At 38.3% G+C, this 27,395-nt stretch overlaps 2 protein-coding genes across 8 annotated transcripts; both read left to right on the forward strand.

Moving 5' to 3' along the window:
* Positions 1-27,379, forward strand: LOC105200551 (guanine nucleotide exchange factor DBS). Of its 6 annotated transcripts, none has more exons than XM_039451317.1 (17): positions 5,873-6,011; positions 9,825-10,207; positions 17,882-17,977; positions 18,070-18,184; positions 18,306-18,396; positions 18,532-18,762; positions 18,844-19,103; positions 19,329-19,563; positions 20,702-20,896; positions 20,978-21,154; positions 21,219-21,404; positions 21,513-21,848; positions 21,915-22,232; positions 22,328-22,525; positions 22,607-22,815; positions 22,893-23,091; positions 23,428-27,379. In XM_039451317.1, the coding sequence occupies exons 2-17, from the start codon at positions 10,135-10,137 to the stop codon at positions 23,653-23,655; spliced, it is 3,147 nt and encodes a 1,048-aa protein (XP_039307251.1). In that variant the 5' UTR covers positions 5,873-6,011; positions 9,825-10,134; the 3' UTR covers positions 23,656-27,379. The 6 variants fall into 6 exon arrangements, with proteins under 6 accessions (XP_039307246.1, XP_039307251.1, XP_039307249.1 ...); XM_039451315.1 differs by lacking the exon at positions 5,873-6,011 and adding an exon at positions 6,119-6,325; XM_039451313.1 differs by lacking the exon at positions 5,873-6,011 and adding an exon at positions 6,357-9,001.
* On the forward strand, positions 12,593-16,636 carry LOC105194548. 2 transcript variants are annotated; one of them, XM_011159526.3, is made up of 3 exons: positions 12,593-13,426; positions 14,097-14,228; positions 14,429-16,636. In XM_011159526.3, the coding sequence occupies exons 2-3, from the start codon at positions 14,115-14,117 to the stop codon at positions 15,452-15,454; spliced, it is 1,140 nt and encodes a 379-aa protein (XP_011157828.1). In that variant the 5' UTR covers positions 12,593-13,426; positions 14,097-14,114; the 3' UTR covers positions 15,455-16,636. The 2 variants fall into 2 exon arrangements, with proteins under 2 accessions (XP_011157828.1, XP_039307253.1); XM_039451319.1 differs by lacking the exon at positions 12,593-13,426 and having other exon boundaries at positions 13,433-14,228.
* Positions 27,380-27,395: the final 16 nt, after the last annotated feature.

The following is a 27,395-nucleotide window of genomic DNA, read 5'->3' on the forward strand; positions in this document are numbered from 1 at the left end:
GTGAGTTCGCGCCGGTCGGGTCGCGCAGCTCCGCTCGCGGAGCAGAGGCACGGCGAGTCCACGGCCCACGTCGTCGTCGCGACACCTGCCGACGAGAACGACGCGCGACGCGGCAGCGCGATTGCGTCGTTTTGGTTCCGGTGTTTTCCGAGCGCCGCATCGCACCAGCGCGGAACGCTGCAGCGGGGATCGGGGGCAGACATGCGGCGTACAGCGGGACTAGGTGCGTCAGGGGCCGGGCAGCGTTCGCGCCGTTAACCCGCCCGGGGGAGAATCGACGACGACGACGACGACGACGACGACGACCACGACGACGCGAACGCGAACGCGGACGAGGACGAGGACAGGAACGTCGAGCAAGTGCGTGGGACGCGTGCTCGCGGCGATTCTACGATGTAGTCCCGTCGCGTGATTTTCTATCAGATTTTATTAGTCTCTCTCTCTCTCTCTCTCTCTCTCTCTCTCTCTCTGTCTATTCACCTATCTATCCCCTGTCTCTTCTCTCTTCTCTCTTTCTTTCCTCGCTTGATCGCCGCCGTCGTCGTCCGGGCCGGTGTCGCGGACCATCGCGAACGCATCAGGATCGCAGGGGCGAAGATCGGGGCGCGAGATCGCGCGTGCCAGTCACGGGGAAACGGATTGTTGTCGGCCGCGCGCGCGAGGCAGGATGGCGAGCTCGCCTACCAGCATCGAGAACCAGATCGACAGCTTCCTCGAGCAGTTCAAGCGCAGCGCCTCCCGGGCGATGGAGGAGACCGCCGCTCACCATCAGCGCGCCGGCAGCTACAACGCCTGCAGCAGCAGCATTAGTCGCAGTCGCAGTGGCAACCTGGACCTGGAGCTGCTCGAGGCGGGTAAGTCCTAAGTCCGCATTCGATCTTATCATTCCCCTGGGAACGGGGACGTGGCCGGGAAGAGAGAGAGAAGGAGAGAGAGAGAGAGAAAGAGAGAGCGCGAAGAGGGAGGAAGGGAGGGAACGCGCCACGCGGGATTTTCAATTCGAGCGAGAGAAGCTCGCGCTCCTCTCTTTCCTGCTACGCGATGTAATTGTAAGGTATAACATAATAAACTGTAATGATTGCAAGATACATTATAAACTAGGACGGAAAACACTCTGCGATCAAGGGATCCGCGTTCTGAGAATGCGGAAGTGCATTGTCGGAAGACTTGCCGTGAGACTCGAGAGGTTTCTTCCCTCCCGAGAGCCCGAATGCGCACTTCAGATTTACGTCACTTGCTGCGATTAATCCTGCGCGGGGTTGTAAGATTACGACATGTAGGTTACGACACCGTCGCGCGAAGCCGCGGAATCGAGATGGGTTGCTGGGTTGCTTCGGAGATCTCGTGGCTCTGCGAAACTCCGTTTCTGGCTGCGATTTAACTTCGTGTCGACACGACAGATCGTTACTTCGTTGCACGTGTATAAGTGCGAGTACGCGCCGTGTACGTGGACCAACGAGACCTCGCGGCCCTTGACGCGGTTTGAGTTTGACGTCATACGCAAGGTGCGAAGTTATATTGGGTTTGCTCTCATTTCAATTGCTTACAAACATTTCTGCGTTTCATCCCTTCTTCAACAATAATGCACTTCTCGTTGCAATTTTACTTCATGCAAGAAGCGCAAAACGTGACGAACGGGAGGATTCAACAGGGCCTCTCGGGATGTTCTCCGTCGTCCGTTCTCTGTCTCTCTTCGTGGTAGTTCGCAGAGATTTAATTACAGCCCGAGTGTGCGGTCGAGTGAGACTCTTCTCTTTTGTTTACCCACTGGGAGACGGTTGAAGCGGGCTCCGCGATTAAATTCTCGATTTAAGTCCGGCACCGCCGCCGCCGGCTGACGGCTGTCCTTCATTTATTGCTTACTCGTGTATGACATTGAGTGGAGACGATTTTTTACGAATATGTTCGGCGGGCATGCACCAGGACGCAGGGTGCACGACTTGATGTGAAAACAAAACAAAAAATCGATGCACGTTCGAGATAATTTTTTTGCGTTTTGCAGAAAAAGAGATTAGATACAAGTCACTAAAAAAAATAATAATAATCTTGCAAGTACAGTCACAATTTTTGACTGCAAAAAATTAACTAAGGTAGATAAGTCATTAATAAATCTTGTGATGTCATATATGTCTGGTATTTAACCTGAATAACAGAAATAAAATTTATATCTGAACTGCTCGTGAAAATTTGGAAAGAGAGAAAATTTTTCTGTAGCGCTTATTTATGTTAAGGCCAATTATACTGTTATCAAATTTGATTGTATAACTGGCAATGAGACTTAAATTTTCTAGAAAGATTGTTAAAATATTGCTGTTGTAAATTTTATATGTGACAAGCAATATTTTATCAGATATAAAAAAATAACAATAAATTTTTGTGACACCTAGAAATCTGTCTACATCAGTAAAACATCTCTTTGAGTGTTACTGCAGCAAAAAGCTGTGTTATGATACACTGTAAAAAACATTTCTCAAAATTACCTACTGTAATAGGTGTAAAGTTACTAAATAGTTGTAAATTTCCACACATTTGTAAATTACAATATACAAAGGTAAGTTTAATTTTGTAATTTGTAAGTAAGCAGATTACAGAAGTAAATTTACAACATGTATGTAAAGTTATAGAAATGATAAGATCAATACGTATTGCAATTGTATTACATATTATACATTCAAATATTGTCTCTCTATCATATATGTTTAAACAATAGTATGATTACTTACTATGCCCGCACATAGTGATGTTAGGTAGGCAGAATTTTCACGCATGCACAGTGAATGTTAATCGCATTATATTTCACAACGATATATGAAATATTGTTGTATTACGTTATAAAAATTTAGATAAACATATAATATTTAAACATCTTATTATATGAGTAATTTTTCGTATAAAATAAGATATTACTCAATAAAAGCAAATCTACATATTTTTTGTAGAATTACATAATTTCTATAAAATTACATGATTTTTTTTATATTTACAAGACTAATCGTCTAATTTTTACATCTATTATATGGAAATTTACCAAATTTTTTTACAGTGTGGCTTTTATATAACTGAAATATAGCTATCAAATATAGATTCTTGCCGCCGCAATTGATCTTTTATTTTCAGTAAAACGGTGAATCGAAGGCCACGTCGAGAAAAGTATCCGCTCATCGGTTTTATCGGCGGTATTCGAATAATTAAAGGGAGGAATGTGCGCGTAAAAATTAATATCGCCTAGTTTTTAAACAACGATTAATTCCTCTTGATTTGCTCGCCGATCTCTTCATCGGCTCTCGTTATTATTCCTCCTATTTTCCACGTTTTTCCTCGCTTTTCGTTTTCGATTGAGCGGTGGTCGATGCACAATAGATCGAGAATTTATTTATCTGCATGCGGAATTCGCATGCAGACAGGCGCGTTTATTATTGATTTGCTAACAATGGGACTCACCGATTCTTTCGTTCGCGTATCAAGCAGGAATTAATAGAGAATGTGGCACGTCCTGCTCGTTAGCAATCCGTCGATATTCCGCCGTTCTCTTCGGAATAATAATTACTTGCTCGACTTACGGACGACGTTTCTCGCGTTCTCGACCGGCGGTAATCAGCCGCGAGGATTAATTGACGCCACAAAGTGCCTCCCGCGACTTTTTTTTCTCTCCTGTGTGCGAATTACAGCGGCCGTTTGACGATGACGATAAATCAATTTCCTGTCTGATGGAGCGAATAATCGAGTAACGTCGTCTCGCGAAATACCTTCTATCATGTAAACGCCGCCGCATTCCGCGTTCGCTTTGTAACTACTTTGTAAAACAGTAAGCCTTATTCGGTGACGTCAGCCATTCTGATCTACGTTTTATGCAAATCCGTTCGGATCTTTGTCTCCGTTCGATGAACTGTGTACGCTATTATAATGTGCATAATTATTTAACAACGGCAAATAACTCGCGTAAATTCAAATTTTAAGTCGCGAAAACTATTTCAGTTTTTAATTAGAGAATATATTATTACTAATTTTTAATTTATATACACATATACATGTATCAATTTATAATCCATAAAATTCTAGGATACATAAATACTTTTGTTTGAAAATCTATAAAACAGACAGTAGAGATCTGATCCAATCTTTGATCTGATAATTTTTTAAAAGAAGTTTTCTGTTTTTTTTTTGCCAAGTTTTAAGAATTTTATTATCGTATTTATTAACTTTTCGTGATGCACGAATAAGTTACGCGCCATGCAAGACTTTATTCCCCATTATTCATCGCTTATTACTCATACCCGAATCAATCATTTCGTATCGCACGAAGAAATCTTTCTTTCGCGCCATAATCCGACACAGGTAGATAAGATACAGGGAGATAATCTGTTTGTTCGTATTCTTTGAATAACGCGACAGGAGAAATGTGCGAAAGTCGTAAGCGTTCCTTCCCAAATGAATTAATTATCGTTCGCTATTTTCGCGTTGTTTCGAAAGAGAACAGGTCGGGAAGGAACTTACGACTCATGCAAATGCGTAATACCGCCCGACTTTGACAGAGCGCGACACGCCGCGAGTCACGTGCATCCATCCCCTCCACGACGACTCGGCTCGTTTGCCATTGGCGATCTTCCTCAGTTCCTCACCTCCCCCGCCAATCAGGATCGTAACTAAAACAGGTGCAGCTTGGTCCTCACTCGAGAATGGGCGCGAAGTTCACTAGATTAAATTTGAAAATTATTAAGAATTATCAAACTAGCGACTGACACTCTAGACACTCTGAAAACTGTGATGTAATAAAAAATGTAAAGTTGTATTATACTACACATTGGGGATTGCGAATTGAAGATTAGAATTTAAAGATGGAACGGGTTAAAGTTAAGCTTATTGGTCGTATTCTAATCTCGAATTCACAGTTCTGAATTTTTAATAGTTCGATGAATTTTGTAGGAGATACATATTTTAAGATAACGATCAGATATAGTTACAGTTATTTTAAGAAAGATGTAACTAGGTACATGCACAGATTATTCATTTTACAATTGTACATTTTACAATTGTACAAATACTTTTTTTAAACATAAGTAACATTTTTAACTGATCAGCGAATAATCGATTTCTTTTTGATATTAAAATTTGTTCTCCAATACTGAAAAAACGTTCTACTAATATTGAAGAAGATAGAATACAATTTAGGGTAATTTAAATATACAAATTAAATGTACTGTGAATACAATTTAAATATTTCAAGAATTACATTATAATTAAGCAAAGACTTTAATTCTTTAGGTTTGTCTTAAATATTTTAATATTTACGTACAGATGAAGAAGACTACATTATCTCTTTGGCTATTATTTTCAAAATCATTCTCGTGTTTTTATTGTAGTACTGAAGGTATATTTGATGTATTTAAACTGTCATTTTAGATAATATATATAGAAACTATAATTTAGTAACTAGTTATATAATGGTTATTGAATTAAGAAAGGTAACCAGTTATACGTGAGCAAACACACAAAAGGTTTCTAGATATAACTTGTAGCTAGATACCTTACAACATTGAGTCTGATATAGACTTTGTTAGTGACCTTGCGTTACTTGAATCAAGGCGACCGAAGGTATACCTTTTCTTCCCATCTCCCTCGCGATCATAGGCGCTTTCCGATAAGAAAATGCCGCGAATCTCACGATTAGACATGAAACAAAATTCTCGAGGATGCAATTACGAAACGCTGCATCTGTATATGTTCCTCTTTGACATAAAAAAAACATCCTCTATCAACCTTCATCGAGAACACAGGCCCGGGGAATGATCAGCTCGTCCCTGCGACGACGCCGTGTTATGGCGTCGTCGCATCGCGACGCACCGGCGGAACCACCCGGAACCGCGGGTTTCCGTACGTCCGGCCATCCGTCCGCGACGACGACGCGCCTCGGTGCTATAACGTTCTCGCGTTTCCTCGTTTCCGCGTAGCGGATCACCTCGATCATAAGCGTTCCCTGCATTCGCATTCGCGCGAAGAAGTGCGTCACGCCGGTGGGTGCATCGCAGTCGCGGCGGGGAGTCGCAGTCCAGAGGCGAGAAACGACGGCGACGGCGACGGCGGCGGCGGTGGCGGCTGCGGCGGCGGTTCTATCGATCACACGCGGAGCGTCAACGGGCGTGTGCGTGTACGTCGAGCTCCGCGTGCGGATTCCGGTACGCGAATCTCGTCGGCGTGCGATCTCGTCGGCGTGCGCGCGCGAGACGCCGGTCGGAGCGCGTCATATACGCGACGTACGTGCCGCGTCCTTAATTCGCCTGTCAGCGTGGATTATCATCGCGTACGGTGAGCGATAATCCAACCACGTGTAAGTTATACTCGGCGTAGCGAGGGAGGGCCCTTGTGTTGTGGCGTTGCCCGAGAGACCGTTCGCGGTCGTCGAAAATAGATCGTCGCGATCCCGACGATATCCGCGGATCGTCGTCGTCGACGTTGTGGGGTTGTGATGAGCGATCGCGTTGAATTTAACGGGAACCTGATGTATCTGGCAGCACGCGGGAATTCGTGGGAAAGTGTTGCGGAGTCCTGATTTTATGCTTAATGGTAAATTGGACGCGAGATTGTGATCAACGGAAAATATACGAGGAAGGATTCCCACACGCGTCGTGCAATTACTGACGCGAGCTTCTTGTGTGCAATGTATCATCCGGGAATGTCATAACAGTACAATCCTGATGCCCCGATTAGAATCGTTGAACTCTTTGTGATTTCACTTTTATGTATCTACCTATATCGATATAAAGATAAAGTTTCAAATAAATGTATAGAGAATTTATATAAAAGTTACATAAAGCGATTCCGAACTTTGATCTCTACGTTACGTGTGTAAAACAACGTATCAAAGAATTAAAACTGACCATGTATTAATTGACGTTATCCAATTTCAAAGATGTCATTAACTCGCATCCAAAAAGTTTTTTGATCTGTATCGAGGGTCAAAACGTAATTTCCATCACGGGGTATGTTTTCATCTCTAATCAAACCCTCTTTTAAAATCTACGCAACACATACGCTAGTAATCACACCGGCGGTGATTTTTGACACGAGCTGTAGCGTCGGTGATGAACTCATCCTGTATTAATAAGATATTGACCACTGAACATCGTTTGGGTGATAATATCATGGTTTATCAACGATGCTTGTCAGGTGTATGTACATGGAGAACGTAAACTCGCGGAGAGACGCGAGAAGAGAAAAGTGCAACGTCAGCGAATCTAGATGGATGGACGCTCGCTAAATTTGCGTGATTGCTCTGCCTGCCGCGGCAAATTATTCCAGGGTAATAATCCTCGCGAAGCGTACCGGCTGACAAATCTCCCAAGCGCGATAAAAGTTAACCGGGGCGAAATCTCGCGGGTGCGATAATGAGCGGAAACATTGCGGGCACGATAAAGGCATGGACGAAAGTGTCGCCCGTTGCGTGTATAATATTTTACGTTTTAAAATTCTCTCGTGCTTCTTCATCAACGCTATCGTACCCTAATATTTCTCAATTCTCAACTCTGCAGCTGTTTCTCCAGACGCATTCCCCACGAATCGTCGTAAATCTTCAGATCAAACCACTCGAGAATTATACCGTTGCTCTCATTCAGCATGTTGCGTGGTAATTTTTGAAAAATAATATCTCAAAATAAATAACTATTGACATTTCCGAATGATAATTGAGTGTAAAATCGCGACTGAAAGTTTCATCGACATTTATTTTTGTTCTACACATGTTGCTATTTATTTATTAAAGTTATATCTGAAATTAATTCGCCACCAATAAATTTAGACTGAGTTCAACACCGATTATTAATTCAGTATCGTGTTATTTTTTTTTTTCGCAGCCGTACGACAAAGAGTTAGCGCGGAGGCGTCTCTTCGTGGAAGGGTTGCCGGACGCGAGTACGTCGGTATCGATCAAAAAGAACCCTCATGCAACTTTGATGAGGCTCTCCCGTGAAGCGCATATAGCGCGTGCAATCGTGTGCAACGTGACCGGCGCATCCTCGTGGCAAACTGTCGAGCGTGAAACGACGAGTGGCCGTCGTCGCATGTCGGGATCTGGTAGATGTAATTGACTGTAAATAGAACGGCGATAGAACTGCCCTATTGTTTCATCAGCGGCGCCGGAGAAATCTCGCCCGCCAGTCGCGCCAGAGAGATATTTTATTAATTCCTGGGAGTAACACACGCGATACGTATAAATGATCATGCAAAGGTAATGACTCCGCAAATACGTACCTCGTCTCTGCATCTGTCGAATCAACATTTTAAGAACCTGATTTAACAAAACCATTAGCATGTTAAGTAAACGGCCGACAATAGCCCGATCCGCTTATAAATTGGTATTTGCTATATATTTTTTATTTGATAGATGCAAAGTTTATTTTTATACTTTTACAACTTCTGTTTGATAGAAACGAAGTTTATTTTTATGTATAGATATTCTTTATTTCATAGAAACGTTATTTTGTAATGGGAATCCGAGATAATTTTTATCGTTTCGCAAAATTACGCGTTACGTTCGAGCGCGACGTTTCGAGGACATTCGCAATATTACTAAGTCGCGTCCGAGCAGAGAGAATAAAAACGATGAATACGTAATACGACAATTGACGTAAACTGTGCATCAAACTATACATCAGCTGATGACCGGTATACAGAGCGGGCTGAGAGAGCTCGCGAGACTGAAACGTCTTTTAAATCAGAGGAAAGGGAATTCTCGCGTTCTGCCAGATTTGAGAATGCCTGTAGCAAAGTCCTCAGCCTACTTGCATAGCTCGTCGATCAGAATAGCCGATATCGCGCAACGTTTAATTACGACGTGGCGATAACTCCCCACGAACGAACTTCTGCCGCCGTCGACCGTCAGTTTGTTGCTCGTAGTATCGTGTACCAATTTTCGTTGCATAACGCTGAAACGACGATGTTATAGCTCAAAACGACGAAACCACGCCAGGCTTTTATACTGAATTGCGAGGCATAAATTCTTGATCGTGTAATTTCGAAAGATTCTTTATATATACATTACTTCTCTTTCTGATATAATATTGGCAGGATTTAGATCAGAATATACTATACATAAATAATACGTTATATACCAGGGTTGAGTAGTAACTAGTAAAAAAATTAGAGATAAAATAATAAAGTTAAAAAGTTAGTAATTTTTAACTTAACTTGGTTAATTTTCAATTTATATCCTTTTCCACCAACTTTGATCTCAGGTTAATTTGCTCTTTATGTCTTTCCAATACTTGGAACTAAGGAAAGATAAAGAGTAAGTTAAACTGAGATCAAAGTTATTTACGTTGGCGGAAATAGACATTAATTTTTAATTTTAATTAGTTATTTTTGAAACATAAAATTTTAATTTATTAATTTTTTCCTGTTAAAAATTAAACTATGTGAAAGAAGAAAAATTAAAAGAAAAAATACATTCTTACATAAAAAGTAAAAATATTTCTTTATTTTGTATAAACTTAATTTATAAATAAAATATTAAAAATTTGATTCATATTATAATTGTTTTGAGTAATCTGTCTTTGAAAAATTACATAATTTCTAATTTAATACGAATAATGTTTCCCAAAATTAAATTAAATTTAACTTAAGTTAATTTAACTTTAATATAACTAAATTAATTTGATAAACCATTAATTTTAACTCGATTTAATTAAATATATATATATATATATATTAACTTACCCAACCCTGCTATATACTGATTGCTGTGTTTTGGCAAATTGAGATAACGAGATTGAAATTTTGCATAATTTCCTGCAGGAAGTCAAACATTATCAAAGAATTTTTTCAATCACTAGGAGAACATCTGCGAAACATTTTTTACATCCCGATTCGGCGTTTCGCTTTGCAGTGCTGTTTACAATAGTGCTCAATAGTTACTAACTGTCTCATTGCAATAGTACAACGTATTAAAGACACAAGGACGAAAGTTGGAGGAACCGTTCAAGTGCACAGCGATCTCGAATCGCCTTGTGGAACGAGCTGTACTTTGGTCGATGATTCTTCGCGTCTTCGTGGCGGGAGTGTTAATTGTACAGCCGGCTTCATTGTACAAGTTGCAACGTTTCGTGACAATACGATAAGTATCGGACCGCCAGGCAAGCCAAGATGATTCTCCGCCGAAAGTCGCAGCATACCTGCAATTGTCCCTGTCATCAACACTGTTCGACTAAATGCGCAGGTTTGACTTACATTCCTACAACAATCCTCACAATCGTTCGCAGCGTAGAAACTCGGCGTGAGTTCTGTATATAATAATAAATGGAGTACCATTCGCATATAAACCTATCGCCGACTTTGTCTCTGGTGCATTGTTCATTCAACACTGTTTGCTTTTGCTTCCCGCGGTCATTTCTCGTGATTTGTTAACAGAAAAAAATAATAATTACATCCAGAGAAAAGCTATGTTTAAATGAATAAAATTGTTTCTTTAACTTGGTTTCTTTAATAATTAAATTGAAGTGAAAATTATTTGATTTCAGAGAAAGACGTTAAGACCTTTTTAAAAGTATATAAATTATTTGTTAAAATTATTTATTTAACTTGAACAAACAATTTTTTAACTCAAAGAAAATATTGACAGAAATTTAAGAAATAACTTACAATTATGTAGTTGTTCTGGTTTAAAAAATTTCTTTCATTTAAAAAAAGATTTGTGTTGCATAACCAAACTATTTTTTTAATTCAAATAAAATGAACAATTAAACAATTTCTTCAAATCAAAGAAACTTTTTTTAACTGTATAGTAATGCACAAATTTCTTTGATTCAAACAAATTTTTTTTACTCCAAGGAACATTTCTTTAGGAATATGAATTAATATGTAATGGAATATATTTATATGGAAATAATGCATCGGATTTGCTTTTCTCGATCTCAAAAATTGTAATTGTTCGGCTTTTTGTGAAGTGTTTTGGTTGCTGAAAGCAACGAAGGACACGCGTCTCGAAATGACTTTATCTATAATATCCTTATCGGAAAGCAAACTCGTGTTCGAATGTATAAATGGCTGCAAGCCTATCGTATTTCAAAGCAAACGGTATTTTTCGCAATGCGAAGAAACGAATTCCGCGGATTTAAGCGCTGAACCAAGAACCTGATTGTTCATGACGTGCTCCGCGATAAGAGACGCCTATCACAAAAGTCGCGACGATTCAATCCTTCCGCGGTCTCCCGCGACCTTGGAGGACAGTGAGAGATGTGTGCGTGATATCACGGTGGAATGAAACGCCAAGGCGAGATATCTCCGGTTACAATCCTAGTCCTAGACAACCCCCTAGAATTACGTGAAATTTTTCTTTGTAATTTTCTGGAACAAAGAAAGAATCGATCCGTCTACCGCGCGAAGCGAATTATTCGATCTACATGGAGATGTGCGTGCCAAGGCTTTTTGACGCCAAATCGAATTTTATTCTTTGGCTTTTCGAATCTGAGTTGAACCAAATCAACAAAATTTTATCCGAATCAAATTGTTGAAATAACGATTTAATTAATAATAATTATTGTTAGTTTAAAGTTTTATATACAGATAATAAAAAAGTTTTCTATGTCAGAAAAATGATATTGATCATATATTTTTTTAACTAAATTAACTAAGTTAAAGTTAATTAACTAAGTTAAAGTTGAAGTTTATAAAATTAACTTAATTATGTTATAAAAGTTACGAGAACAAAATGTGTTTGTTTAAAAAAAAAAATTAGTTAAAATTAAAAATTAATATATTTACAATTAACTAAATTAGAAGCTATTAATTTTCTAACATATTTAACTTTTAATTTTTTTACTATTCAACTCTGGATTTTAAATATGATTTTGATTCTTTATATTATATAATTCGTATTGAAAACACATAAATTCTATATTTTCGAATAGTTTCGAATTCAAATCCAAATTTAATCAAATCTTATTCGATTCGATTCGATTCGATTCGATATTTGAATAATTCGCATTACACATGTCAAGTCTGATCGAGACATTGAAGCTGATTGAAGCTTGAAGCAACGAAATCGCAGATAGGATTCCGCAATCCTCCGAGTCGATCGTGGAAAGAACTCGTTCCTCGGCGCACGGTGCATGCTATTTGGAGCGTGCTCGCCGTCTCGGCGCGCTGCGCATTGTGCATGCATACGATCTCCGGGGTGGTGTCTTCCCCTCGCTCGCATCGGGGCGCTGTAACGTCGCGTGGAGGGGAAGGAGTGTGGAGGGGTTGACTGCCAGGGCTGTATCCGCATCTTTTGCCGTCAATCAATAATCCGCGCACTTCCGCCTCCGCTTGGAGTGGAATCGGGAAGCCTTTTTTTCCCCTCCGACGTTAACGAACGCTGTTGAACTTCTACCTCGGTGTCTACGACGGTCATAAACACATTGACGCCGCACGCGATGTCGTTGATATCAGGTGCAAATTACTTCCGGGGTTCAAAAAGTAGAATCTCGAATTAAATTTAATATTCTATTAATCTTCCGTAGAATTTATGAAAGATTGTAACGAAACAAAATATTTTGACATATAAATAGATATATATATATATATATATATATCTATTTGATGCTTTTATCAAATCTTTCAGGTGCATATAAGACAAATGCAAATAACTGGATTATTAGCAACGTATGGCTTCTTATTCCGATATGGACGATATTTTCATATTTTATCTTCACGATAAGAATGATTAAACGGTTTTTGCTACTCTGTTTTTTTCATGTAATTTTTTATAATTTTTATATAAATTAAAAATTTTTCAGAATTTCTATACAGTTTTATAACTTTTGATTTCTCAAATTTTTTTATACGAGTTAGAATACTTTATAGAAATGTTAAGAAAATCTATATTTTTTTAGAATTCTTCATATACATATAAGCTCTGAAATATCTTAAGAAATTTAAGATTTATCACATTATAATTTAATGAAATTTTACAAAAATGGAAAAAAATGTTTAAAGTATTTTTTGTAGAAATGATAAAACGAGAATTTACATATATGAAAAATTTTAAGAAAAAATGTAGACTTTCGCAACAATTCTATAAAGTTCTACTAATTCATATAAAAACTCTGAAAAAATTTTCACCATGATACCAACGCAAATTCAAAGACTCGTCCGTGATATATTTTATTGTGACGCGCGATAACGATGGGATGGGAGTGAGGGGTGCCGCGTTCTCACATTACGGCTCTGGGAGAGTTGCCCCCCCTCCTCCTAACCATCCCACCGCGTGCAGCACAACACGGGACTAAGCGTTCGCCATATCGTCGTGAGTGCTGGCTGGTGAATTACGACGTGATTCTTTGGTGCGTGCAACGAAATTGGGTTCGCGTAGGTGCCGATCCGTTCACCTGACGGCCGTCGAACCATCGGACGATCCGTCCGAGCCGTGGGGCTCGCGACACCCAATCGAACCACGGTGAGTAGAACCGTCGACATAGCTAGCTGTAGGGACGAAAGTTGGTGAACGAGGGGCGCGATCAGCGATTCTCGACCTTAGGGTCGCCGTACATCGCATGCTGCACTTTCTGCACTGTCGTGTGACCTCGCTAGCGTAAATCCCTTTTGCATTTCTCACGGGACACGCGGCCGAGGGAGGTGCGTCCATGGAATTTCTCTCTTAAATGCACCTCTCGTACATCGTTTTCCGATCTTTCTCCCTTGCTGCAGATCGTGCGTGCGCGCTGATCTCGTCCCGGGTACAGAAGGCGCAGCTGAATATAGTCGAACATATGGGCGTCTGTTTCCTTTTAATGCAGCTGCACTTTCATACACTTTCTGCAGTCAGAGTGAAAGAGATATATATTTGTTGTTTGAAAAGAGAAACGGGGAAGAAACGAAATGCAGAAAGTACAACTAAAATGTGATAGAATTAAATTTGACGCTTAAAAATTATAAAAGTTAAAAGCTTGTAAAATTATCATTAAGCCCTGAAAATGGATTTATTTTACGTATGACAATTATTTTCAAATCTTTCCCAAATCTCTAAATTTTGTTTTGCTTCTTGAATTTACCACTGACTACTCGTGTGATTATTGAAAAATTATTTTATTTGAGACGCTATAAAATATATTATCTTGTCATGACAGGAAGTATTGTGGCACAACATGGAGCCAATGATGGAAGACAATAAAGAAAAAGTGAGAGCTAGTGTACAAGCTACTATTGCTGATAAAAGTAAAGCAACAAAGGAGTCAGAAGTAACAGACGTAGAAAAGAAGGTATAATTTTTATTATGTTGCACCTATTATCTTACCATATAATTTTCCTCAAGAAAAGATCCCATGAAATTTGTTAATATTTTAATGTAACTCATTTTATGATGTACTTTAAATTTAGTAGATTCCATCAAATAATTTTTCGCAATTTAAAATTGATAACTTGCTTGACACACCCATCAATTTATCTTGTATGATTGCAGAAACATGAGGAACGCAAGTGTGTTTCCACTAGTAAACCAAAGAAGACTGTTACTAAAGTCAAGACAAAGAAAGCTCGAAACGTGGGCCAGACGAGTTACGATCCCACGAAGCTGGAGGACAGTCCAGTTCAGGTGCTGGAACGCTTCAAGAGAGGCTGCGAGTGCATCGACGATCGGTGCTTCAAGGATCTGAATCCTGAAGTGGTTTATCGGCACAGGCTCAACATTGCGGAGTTAACTAAAGCCGAGCACGACATGTATTTAATGGGCGTGACGATGGCCTGTTTGACGGATCCCTATCAGACCGCTCGGCATACGGAGCGACGTAGATTGCGCGCTCAGTATGTTTATCAGGGTCGAAGAGTGTGTTTAGACGCTTTCCTGTACCTGGAAAATTGCACACATTATCAGATTAAACGGATTCGGAAACATTTGATGACGCATGGCGTAACGCCACGCGTGCATGGCAATCATGGCAAGGTGCCTCACAACACATTCTCGCTGGACATATACAAGATTGCGACGGAGTTTCTAAAGAACTTCATTGAGGTGCAAGAAACAAAGCAGAAGACCAAGCTCGCCAAGAATGCGCCGCTACATCTGCCGCCGGACATTACGCGGAAAACAGTGCATGACTTGTACACGCAGTATTGCAAGAAAGTGTCGCCCAACGTCAAGAACATGGGCTACTCGACGTTTCGACGTTTCATGAAGGTGCAGTTTCCACAGGTGAAGTTTGCGAAACTCGAGTTTATCATGAGAAAGTCCGAGCAGAATCACTGTACGACCGAATCTGATGCGAGGGACGACACGGGCCAACGGAGATCGCCCAAGTTGGAGCAAGAAGCTCCTAAAGGTAGTACGATATTACCGTTGGTGATAACCGGTGATTTAGGACAAAACGAGACTTATGTGCTGACGCCTATCAGAAAATTGCAGGACTACACTGTGAGTTATCAGGTCACTACACGCGGGCTAGTAGTTAACAATCCTACTATCACATTGTCAAAATCGAAAGCGGTATAACTCGAAAGACTGTAAGAACAAAATATAAAAATAATTTTATACAAATGATACGCATGTACATATGAATGTGATATAAGCTTATTCTATAAGGCTATAATTCCTCGACAATTACTTCTCGTTATTATATTTTGGATTTAAAATTCAGTAATATTTATATCTTTGCTTGTTCTGTTCGAATTTATACGATCTTACCGTTTTGAAATTAATATTAAAAAAAGTAGTAAAATAGCAAAAAAAATTCATAAAAAAATCTTATATTAACAATCAAAATATGCCAAAATACTATAAAAGAATTTTTTAAATATTAGTAAGAAAATAAAATACATTTTGGGTCAACTATACTCGAACAGAATAGCAGAAATGTACGTGTGGATGTATGCGGACGCCTACGCATGTAAAGGGGATATTGATTTATTTTAGAAACAAAAGTTCTTATAAATACATCCTAAACTGTTTCGTTAAAAAATTAATTTGATTATTTGAATACCCAAGTCCGACTGATGGATGTGAAAACGTCGGACTAGAAAATGATTAATTCTTAATACCTCACGTACGCATACTAAATTTAAATTAAATATTTTTAAGCATTTTTCAAATTTTTATTTTTTTTTACTCAACTTTGATATTCTATATTGTAAAAAAAATGTAGAGCCTAAGACTTTCTCTTTCTAAAATAAGCCAAAGAATATTTCCTTCAATTTTTCTTTGTTACTTATTTAGAAATCACCTTGTGTGTGTGTGTGTGTGTGTGTGTGTGTGTGTGCGTGCGTGCGTGCGTGCGTGCGTGCGTGCGTGCGTGCGTGTGTGTGTGTGTGTGTGTGTGTGTGTGTGTGTGTGTGTGTGTGATGTGTGCGCGTGCGTGCGTGCGTGTGCGTATGTGTGTGTGTATATACACACATATACATAACTTATTGTGCTACTGCATTAAATGCAGTTTTGTTAAAATTTATCTTTTGTTATATCTTATTGAAGAAATAAGTTGTGTTCTCTCCATCAAAAACTTGAATATAACAATAGTTGCATAGAATATTCTTGCGACCAATAAAAAGCATTTAGCCAAATGTTCGTAGATAAGATACCTTTATCGTAATAAAAGCGACGAAAATGTTAATTACGTAAATTATATTTGTTAAAAATATATAGTCTATCTTATTTCATATAATAAATTTTTCTTTGAAAATATATGACCATTATATATTTTTTTTGTCCATGATATGATTATTATCTTTTTGTATATATGAAAAGTTGTATGCCTAAAGGTATAAAATCTCAATATTTCTTATCTTCCACGAATTCCAGATATGGAAATCACATAACTATGGTCGCAGCTACAGTGTTTCTCAATTCACACAAACACACTTTTCTTATATATAATCTAAATACTAATATTACGTATATATTACTTATTTATTTTATTTGTGATATGTATGTGTAAAAGCATATATTTATTTAATGCTCATTTCTGTACAAAGCCAAATGGAATTTAGATTAATCACAAACAATTATCAGACAAAATCCAACATTTAATTATTGAATTACATGTAAAATTCTAATTGCAAATGTGTCAGAAATCTGATAGTTCTAAAAATGTTAAAATATTCATCAATATATAATCTATGGCCAATTTTGTTTTTTCCTAATGACTTATATAAAGTTTTGTTCTTGATTAACCATATGAAAGAGGCATTAAACTGTTGCGAGATTAGATACTTTCTAAAATAGATCGAGTAGTTAGAAATTAACTACCTCGTCTTTCAAGATTCTTGGCATAATTAAGGATATAGTTCCCGTTTGAGAGCCTCTTGGTTTACAGTTATATCAGCAATATTGTGGGTACTGCAGGGAACTGTTTCAGCTCGGTGGCATCAGCAAGGTCATGTGAGTGCAACCTCTGATCAGGTACTGGCATTCAGTACTCCAGCGAGATTTGAGCCGTGCATTCACAGTAAACATTACATAAGAGAGTGTCAACCCGAATTGTTAGGTCACTTACGCTTTTTAGTGTAATTGGATAATAGTGTGACACCTGTTAAAGTGTAACATCTAAATAATTCGGACATACAGTTTTTAATTTTAATTTACGAATAAAATACATGGTAAAAAATTTTTTTTATTACTTATTACGTTAAAAATATTCAAAGAGGTTTATATTACAAACGTACATGTATGCATAATGTATGTATACCTATAAATGTCTAAATTTATGAGAATAGCAGAAGAAGCAGTGATTTCTAATTAATTTCTAACAGTGCATATGTTAAGTCATTTTTAAATTTAAAAAATTTTAAATATGTATTTTTGGTCAATGTTAATACCAAGGAATTATCACAAATTATTAATTTTAGTAAAAAACATTGTAAATAGAATATATTCTCAAAAATAAATTTTTATAAATTTTAATGGAAAGGGCAATATATTTGATTCCAGAAGATGTAGAGAGTATGACAGGCGAGATAGAAAATGGAGACTTGGCAGTTAGAGACGTTGCAGACCTTCTCCAAGCACAGTATGCTATTATTGCTGGTAAATATTTAATATTACAAACTGCTCTGAGATTTTAACTCCTGTCAAGATAAACTTTCTTAACCAGTCTCTCTCTCGTCTGTTCTTTTTAGGAGGAAAAACACGAGAAGGATGTCCCATAATCACATTTCCAGACAATGGCAATTTTCACAACTTAACTGATTTGGACTATCAGCGTCTCATGCTGTATCTCACTTCTGTGCCAACGTAAGGATACAGTTGATTAATTTAACGCGATTGTTTTATGCATGACTCTTTCCCATTTCATGTACAAAATTAAATTATATTTTTAAAAATTATTTTTATTATTTTAAACTTTATCACTTAGGTTGCAAGAAGCAGATCTTGGATTTCATTTAATAATCGACCGGAGAAACGACAAGTGGAATTCAGTAAAAACGGTGCTTCTAAAAATTTCTGTAAGTGCGCATAATAAGGCAGGTTTTATTTATTTAGAAATATAGATTGAAATTGAGAAATATAATTGTTCTTATTGCGTAAATTTTAAATACAGTTTTAATTTTATTGTAAATTCTCTATTCTTTTATTTCCAGGCATTTTTTCCTGGTTTGGTGCACGTCGCGTACGTGCTACGACCTGTCGGATTTTTACAAAAGGCCATTTCAGAGGTGTCGAACAAATTGTTCCGAGAGGATTTTAAGTTCAGGGTCATATTCTTAGCTAATATTGCTGAGTTGCACGAATTCATAGAGAAGGAGCAGCTCACTGAGCAACTCGGCGGCGATTTGCCATATTGCCATCACACTTGGATACAGAACAGGATTGTAAATATCAAGCGCATCTAGTAACACTAATAGAATTAACTTATCCATTCTGTGTCAATTGATTTTTGTATCTCTGTGTAGAGTTTGGAAAAATTTTCATCGATGACGCAGGACGTGTCTCTCGCGTTAGACTCTTTCACGCGACGTTTGGCTGAAGTGGAATTTCCTAACAATACTATCGCTACGACAACGTTATTGTCGCAACAACAAGCTGAGTATAACGAGTTAAAAGAGGAAATACTCAGTGCTGCCAGGCACGGAGAAGCTCTTTTGGACAGTGTACGACAGTTAACTGGAAAAGGAACAGCCGACCGCTTAGGAAATGTTGCTGCAGTAGAGAGGTAAAAATTCACAAAATATTCAATAATTAATTATACATTCAATAACAAAATAACTGTATATGTTACAAATCATTTGTATTTTGCTCGATTTAATTAATCCAAAAAATAAGAAAATAATATAAAAAAATCTAATAAGAAAATAAAATAAGCTATTTATAAATTTTTAAAATATTGTAATATGTTGTCGAGTAGACTGTAATTTTTACCGGTTTAATTCAATTTTAGGCTACTCGTTCAATTGGAGGAAACCGAACGAACCTTCGACTTGTTTTGGTCCCATCATAGCTCACGTTTGAGACATTGTTTGGCTCTGCGGCAATTCGAACAAGATTTTCGGGAATTGCAAGCGACATTAGATCAGCATCTAAAAACGGCGGAAGAAATGACAGAGGTCGGCGAAACGCAAGCGAGAGTGGAACAATTATTGCACGACACGTCGGCATTTCAGCGAATATGCAGAGTACGTGGAATTTTTTTTTAATACTTTCTTGAGGAGATACTACAATATATCCAATTAACGTGCTTGATAATTTTACTGATAAAATATTTAACAAAAGTCTAGAAGTTTTGAATTTTGAAATAGAGTACAAAGTTATAAAGATAAAAAGTTACAACTTACACTATAAAACAGTTTGTTGAAATATAAAAACTCATATGTTATATGAAAATATATGATTATACGATGTGATTTAGTGAAAGCAATTTAATAACATTGCTAATTTTGGTCCTCAGAATGTACATATTGCACTCAAAGCACCAAAATGCACTATTCAAACCAGTATATTTTTTTATTTTATTTATTATGGAACTGTATCTTCTTTTACGATATAAATTCCGTAACGAGATAAAAATGCAGTAAAATTATATTTACAAATTAATTCATGATTGTGCTAGGAATGAATTTATTATTTAAATATTTTCCATCATGTTTATACCTAAATTCTGGTTTGAACGTGATTACCAGCAATAACATTTATAATCATGCACATCATGCACAAATGTTATTTTGCACCGCTTTCCTCATTTTGTCGATAGTCCTATTTGTTGCATACCATGTGGATTTGGGTCTTGGTAAGCAGTCCACTTAACAAAATACATATATTTCGTAATAAAGTTTATACATTTTGAGACACAATAATTTCGATATATCTTAGCATCTACATATATCTCAGTCTTATGTTTTGGAATCACAAATATAGAGCGTTACGTTTCGACAAGTATTTCGTAGGCGCTACATAAATTAAATTTTAATTACACGTTGTTTACCGTTCAAGCTAATATCTTATTTTATTTTCTCACTTCTTTTAGTTGAAATGCACGCATAAGTGTCATCTGAAAACCGGTGGAGATTTGATTCATGTCCGATCACTGGCACGATGAACTTTTGAGAATGTGACTATCATTATGATTTCTCGATCTCTGCATATTGCACGCATATATATATAATAGTTTTTGTTTCTTTTACAAAAAGTTTTTTTCTAGATTATTTAATGAGATTAAGAAACATGCCATGCCATGGTTGTTTGTAGCACCTTCATTTTCATATACTGATATTTGATCGCGTTATCGTGCATAAATATAATTGCATATGTTTATAGGGAGACATAGATCACGCGGAGGAGGTGATATCTGCTGGCCAACAGCTACTGTCTGGCAGGCATCAATGCCCGGCGGACGTTGTGGAACCGAAATGCGTAGAGTTACAAAGAGTCTGTACCATTCTCAGTCAGAGGCTTGAGAGACGACTGCACATGCTAACCAAGTGCAGGGAACTTATGGAGCGTATAGACAAGGTACGTCCAGCTTGTTTCAGATTTTCTATCCACTCTCATTCGATTTGCTGTTGGAGAGTTAACTCTTTACTGATCGATTAGGCTAACACTTGGTGCACGCGAGGGATAGAATTGCTAGCGTCGCAGAACAGCACCACGCCAGCGGATCAGGCGCTTCAAGAGCTGCAGCAATTGATCGAAGCCGCAGAAGAGTTCCATCATCCCCGATGTATCTTCCAGGATTCCGTGATGCCGGAGACTAAAGCGCTTATCACGCAAGTGCGTATTTCTGAGATATTTTTGATTATAAGATACATATTTCGATCTGAAATCCATTTCGTAGGTTTTGCAAAGGATAGAAGATGTGTCCTTAATGTGTGACAAGAGGATAATGGCACTAAAACAGCAACTGATCAAACCAGCCAGACCAGTACAAACTGTTACTCCAGAACCAGTCAAACCCTTACAATCACTGCCTCAAATCGTGAAATCCGGCAGAATCCTGAAGAAAGCTAATACCATGCCAAAGGTAAATTTTCTTTTCTACTTACAAATTTGAATAAACATCCTGATAATATGCGTTGTTTTTATTTTATAAATTTTTGATGTATAAATTTTCTATTTATCTTTATTTAAGATGGAGATGGGTCCTATAGAGGGGGAGTCTTCGTCGCCAGAAAGCGAACCTCGAGACGTTGAAGCTTTGCGCTTGAAACGCGGTCACGTTTTGGCAGAGCTAGTGGAAACTGAACGAATTTATGTCGCCGAACTCGGTTCAATCATTAAGGGCTACAAGATGGAAATGACGAACGAGGCAATGGCTCATTTGATACCCGCAGCACTAGTTGGCAAAGCGGACGTGTTGTTTGGAAATTTAGAGGATATTTATATTTTTCATGGGGAGACGTTTCTAAGGGACTTGGAGAACTGCATTTCGAACACTGAGCTCGTCGCTTTGTGCTTTGTTCAAAGAGTACGATATACTTTTATTTACATGCTATATCTGATCTAATTAAATACTAATTTTGTATGTTTCTAGCGTGAGATGTTCTTTAGATTGTACAGTTATTATTGTCAAAACATTCCGCGATCTGAAAGATTGCGCGAACAAATACAAAGCGAGCCGCAGTTTCTCGCAGCCTGCCAGCAAAAACTCGGCCACAAGCTGCCGCTCGCTGCCTACCTTCTCAAGCCAGTTCAGCGAATTACTAAATATCAGTTGTTGTTAAAGGATTTATTAAAATATAGCGATGAACCCTCGTGTTGCACAGAGTTACAGGAGGCGTTGGACTGCATGCTAGTTGTGTTGAAGTGCGTTAATGACAGCATGCATCAAACTGCGATAACAGGTTTTGGAGTAAGCATCTTTATTGGCTTCATTTCTTGTAGGATTTATTATATCTTATGGCATTTTATCGTATTATATACTATCTCGCATCTCTGTATTTATAGGGCGATCTGAGTGCACAGGGTGAATTATTGCTACAAGGCTCATTTAGTGTCTGGAGTAGCAGTAAGCGAGAGCGACTGTTGCGACTAAAACCATCTCAGCGACATATTTTCTTGTACGAGAAGGCACTGATATTTTGTAAGCACAGCAAGCCTCAAGCTCATGACAAGGCCACGTATCATTTTAAAAGATATTTGAAGGTACCTTTCAATCTTAGAACTCTACCTTTCTTTATATTTAAGCATATTTAAACAATTTATTCGTAACTCTATTTAATGCAGATGTCACAGATTGGTTTGACGGAATCGGTAAAAGGTGATGCTAGACGATTCGAGATATGGTTGCAAGGTAGAGCCGAAGTACATACGATACAAGCACCGAACATCGACGTGAAACAATCCTGGGTGCGTCAGATTAAAGGTGTTCTGATGTCCCAGCTAGCCGAACTCAAAGGCAAACAGAATTCTGCTCTTGGAAAATCCAATCATAAGTATGTGATTTTTGCTGAATTAGTAACGTACAAAATTTATCTCTGGCAATATTTAATCACTCTTCCTTCTTTCAAAGGCCATTGCGGCAAACTATCTCGTGGGAAGCTCAAGGCAGCCTATCGGGATCTCTGCGAACATTATCCGTCGACAGTAACAGCGTTATCTCTCACATGACCGACGTGTCGCAGTCTACAGAGGAAGATGTAGCGTGGAGTTCAGAAAATAGTAATACGGATGAAGAAGATGCCTTTGGCGACAATCTGGGACCGGCACCCGTAAGTCTTTTCTTTGTTGAAGAATTTAAATGTCAAAACTTAATCATATGCTAACGAGAGTAAGAACGTCTCTTTCCCGATAACGCACATTAAGTCTTAGATCTTAGCATTGAGTAAATTTTGAAACTATGATATAAACTTCAAAAATTTGAATCTATGTTTTAACTTTGTTTTGTGAATCTTTAATTTTTAGTTTTCTTAAGTTGATCTACGAGAATTGATAAATTCAATCTTTTTTTTGGCAATTACTTAATTTTGTTATTTTGTTCCATTCTTAGCCGATTCTGAATCCTTCGCGTATCTTAACAAATAAATACATTCGTTTCACGATTATAGGGCGGAAGATACGTGGCGTTAGCTGATTATTGCGCGGTGGGTCAGTCAGAGGTCACGATGCGTGAGGGTGATACCTTGGAGCTTCTCAAAGTCGGCTGCGCTGGCTGGTGGTTCGTCAAACTGATCGGCAGCAGCGTGGAAGGCTGGGCGCCCGCGGCATACCTAGAACCGATCAGTCGAAAAACGTCACGCAGTTCACAGTCGGTGAATAGTCAGGAGACCATATGAAACAGGCGACTAACACACTAGAAATTCGCTAGTGTGTTAGATCTTTGCTCTTCATCTTCGCCGCAGTCGCGTCGAAGGACATTCACCGTTTGGGAACGGTATTTCAAAGATTTTTCTAAGTGACGAACGGTTTTTGGAAATCTTTTACAGTATTTGAATGAGATGATGAGTTACATCATTTTGTGTACCTTTCTTATACAATTACCGGCATGTACGAAGCTTGTTAAGAGACGCTTTTGCGTTTGTGATACGAGGAACGTTAAGTTAAATAGGATTTTTACGTTCACAAGAATTTTATACTATTGGCATAACGAGAGAGGAAGATAAGACGGAGTGAGAAGTTTCATGTTTCACGAAGATTGTAGTATGAACGCGGTCGATCGAACGAGTTGTTACAGTTTGATTGGACGAATCCGTTTTCGAGTACGAAATGGTTTATTGAATTGTACAAAATGTAGCGTTGAATTAAGCTGGGATATGTACGTGCACGCGCACAATAAATTACGAGACGGTTTTGTATCGGTCACTACAATTTCTGTAATAATGATGCACACGCTGTAGTCAGCAGAGAAAACGTCTCTGAAGTTAAATCGCACGCGACCTCGCGTTCGGTTACTTATAATTCGTTATAAGGAGAATTTGCATGAAAAAGTATGTAAGCGTATTCTGTAAATGGTAGTTTTTACTTGCGACCCGGGTAATCAAATATATCGGCTGTACGCGATTATTCCAAAGTTTAATATTGTTGTAAGAGAAAGAAAAAGACGCGTGTGACATTTTCGTCCATAGCGTTGTAACGCGATATGCGTAACTATCTTTGCCAGCTGGATAAACCCGGTAAACGATCTTATCCTTGCTCGGTGTATTTTACAGCGTCGCGAGTAATTAGACGTCGATCACGCCAGACACGTTGCCGTCGATCACGTCAATTGTGTATCATCATATGTTGGCTTTAGAGTTCTTAGATAGAACCCTAGATGCATCGTTCACAACCGAATAGTACAATTTAGCGCAATTTTTGCGAGCTTTTGAGAGTACCCTAAGTGTTTCGTTTTTCCGAGGTTGCTTCCGGGAGTTGAAATATAAAATATTCGCAACGATAGATCCTCGAGTCCCTCGAAGAGAGAAAAAAAGTGTGATAAAAGAAACATTAGATTGATGCTTCTGCAAACTAATCACTGTATAAACAGTGCAGAGAAAGAGAGATGTTTAACTAATATTACGCCATTCTTAGGACGTTAGATATTGTTGACGAGTCGTGTTTACGACCAAATAGGCTTTTGAGATGTTACTACGATTATAATGTGAACCATTCATGTCGGGGGAATAAAAGTCCGGTGATGGGAGAGGGTTCAAAGAATCATATACAACGTGTACACACAAATTTTCTAGGAGGCTAAACGGTTAACACCAAGTAACACGCAATATCTGATAAAAAATCTTAACGCATAACAATACTTTAGGACTATATGATAAGTAATCTAAGTTCTAGGATTTCATAACCCACCAATTTCATAAGTCTCTATTACGATACGATGATGTATAATAGTATCATTTGTACTGAAACGTTTGTACGAATACGGATAACATAAGGGGAATTATCCCGATCGCTATGATTTTCTCTCCAATGTCGCGCGTGCGTTAATTGTGTCCGCTCCTACGATACGCAATAGGACACGATTTTCGCAACTTTACTCAAAAAACAAGTGTTTAATTTTTAGATATTGAAATTTTTTTATTTCAGAAACAGAAATAAAACATTTTAATATCATAAAATTAAATATTTCCTTTTTGAGTGTTTTATTCATATAGCCTACATGAGTCTCTGCTTTTAGCATTTATAATCCGAGTATTATTATTTGTACAGAATTATTGATATTTATTAGATATTTATTAGATATTTATTATATATTTATTGAGTAGAGAATTATTTATATTGCGATAAGTTGTAGCGATCAGTGGTTTATACTGTGGCTCAAGCTGCTTCAGACTGATTTACAATCGATGTAATGTAAACGCGCGATACGCTGAAAGCGTATAATTTACGCAATTTATTGTATAATTTACGCAACTTTACGATTATGTAAAGCTCTTAGATCAAGCGTATGCGAATTTGTTTCTTGCCGGAACTGTACTGCATCTACAAAACTCGCACCTCCGATCGTACAAGCACAGCAGTATCTCTTCTGCGTCATGTCTGTTACTTTCCACATTGTTTCCTCAGTCGCACTAGAATTGTAGTAGGTCTACGTGTATTCATCCATTTGTACGCCGTCCTTATATATTGACCATAAAATTCCAATCAAACGAGCAATGTTAGTTTAAACGGTATACGTTTCACTCGATGCGTCCGCTTTGCGTTGCGATATCAAGGATAATGAAATATGCGATCGATTTTGTTTTGCAGGAGCGATTCTATGCAAAGAGAGGAGAGGACACTGGTGGCACACAGTTCAATTTGAGAAAAAAAAAAGAAAACAGTTAAAATGCCGCTCATCCTATTGTCCGCGAGCATGCTTCCACAAATTGTCACATCCGGGGCCGGAAATCGTTCGCGGGCCTCGTGAGCAGCGATTTCTCGTCTGTGTAAAATCGCGGTTAAAAAGCGACCAAGCCAAGGGTGATATCTAAACATGCAAGACGCATTTTTTGTAGAATCTATAAATATACCTATATGTATACACGTATACACGTATATATACATATATATATAGACAATAATTATATACTCGCTGTTGAAGGATGCATGACGGTGCATTCGTTTACATAACAATTCATGATGAAACATGACCGAAGAAGCGATACTTCCCCTCGGCGACTAGAACCTCGGGGCAAATAGAAGCAGGTTTCCGCGAGTGAATCTCTCTCGCCGTGAACGGAATCACGATATTAATAAAGATCGCGTAAACGCAATCGTTTGCGTGCAATCTCTCAAAAGACTAGAAAAGAAGAAAAAGAAGAAACGTGGGAGAATTCGATGTTTCGACTGCGGTTTCCTTAACGAACGGTTCCTCTCGTCGTTCCTTGCCGGCGCAAGAGGGTGATAGTAAAGTCTATTTTTGCATATAACACGTAACAAAGTGGCTGCCGAAATCTCTTCTATTTGCATTACGTATGCGTTTGGGCGATCATTTCTCACTGACTGTAATTGACGACCGTTTCCTCTTCTTTCGATCATCTCTTCGAGAAATACGATTTTCTCTCAGCTTCTCATTCTTTTTTTTTTTCCTTTTACGTGCAATCTGCGATTGTGAATCGTAGGTCGTTTTAGTCCTCGCGAGAGAGGAATTTCTCGACTCTCAAAAGCGATATTTTTATACAGGATGCATAAAAAAGAATCGCTCGAGCTTACGCATTGATCAATGCTCGGAATGTCTATTTATATCGAATTCTGCGTTATATAATGAATTAACGCAAGCGAATTCGTTTGGCTGGGTGAAGCTTTCATGTACGAACAGGACAGGCGTTTAATGCGATTACCGAATAGCGAGAAACGATCATTTTTAATTGTCACCCGTCTTCGTCTCCATCGTCTTCGAAGGAGGAAACGGTGCACCGCGATTTCTATGCATTTGGCTGTTTCCATACGTTCGAGCGTGTCACAGGGAGTTTTGTTGTTTCAACGTCCGAGAATCTTATGTACAATCAGTTGTCAAAACCTTGTATGAGTATCTACAATACTTAAACCGGGAACATTAATTAAACGCAAGAATTCGAAACAGAATCTGTAGCAAAAGCTT

Source organism: Solenopsis invicta, chromosome 6 (assembly GCF_016802725.1).
Source record: "Solenopsis invicta isolate M01_SB chromosome 6, UNIL_Sinv_3.0, whole genome shotgun sequence".
Lineage (NCBI taxonomy): Eukaryota > Metazoa > Arthropoda > Insecta > Hymenoptera > Formicidae > Solenopsis > Solenopsis invicta.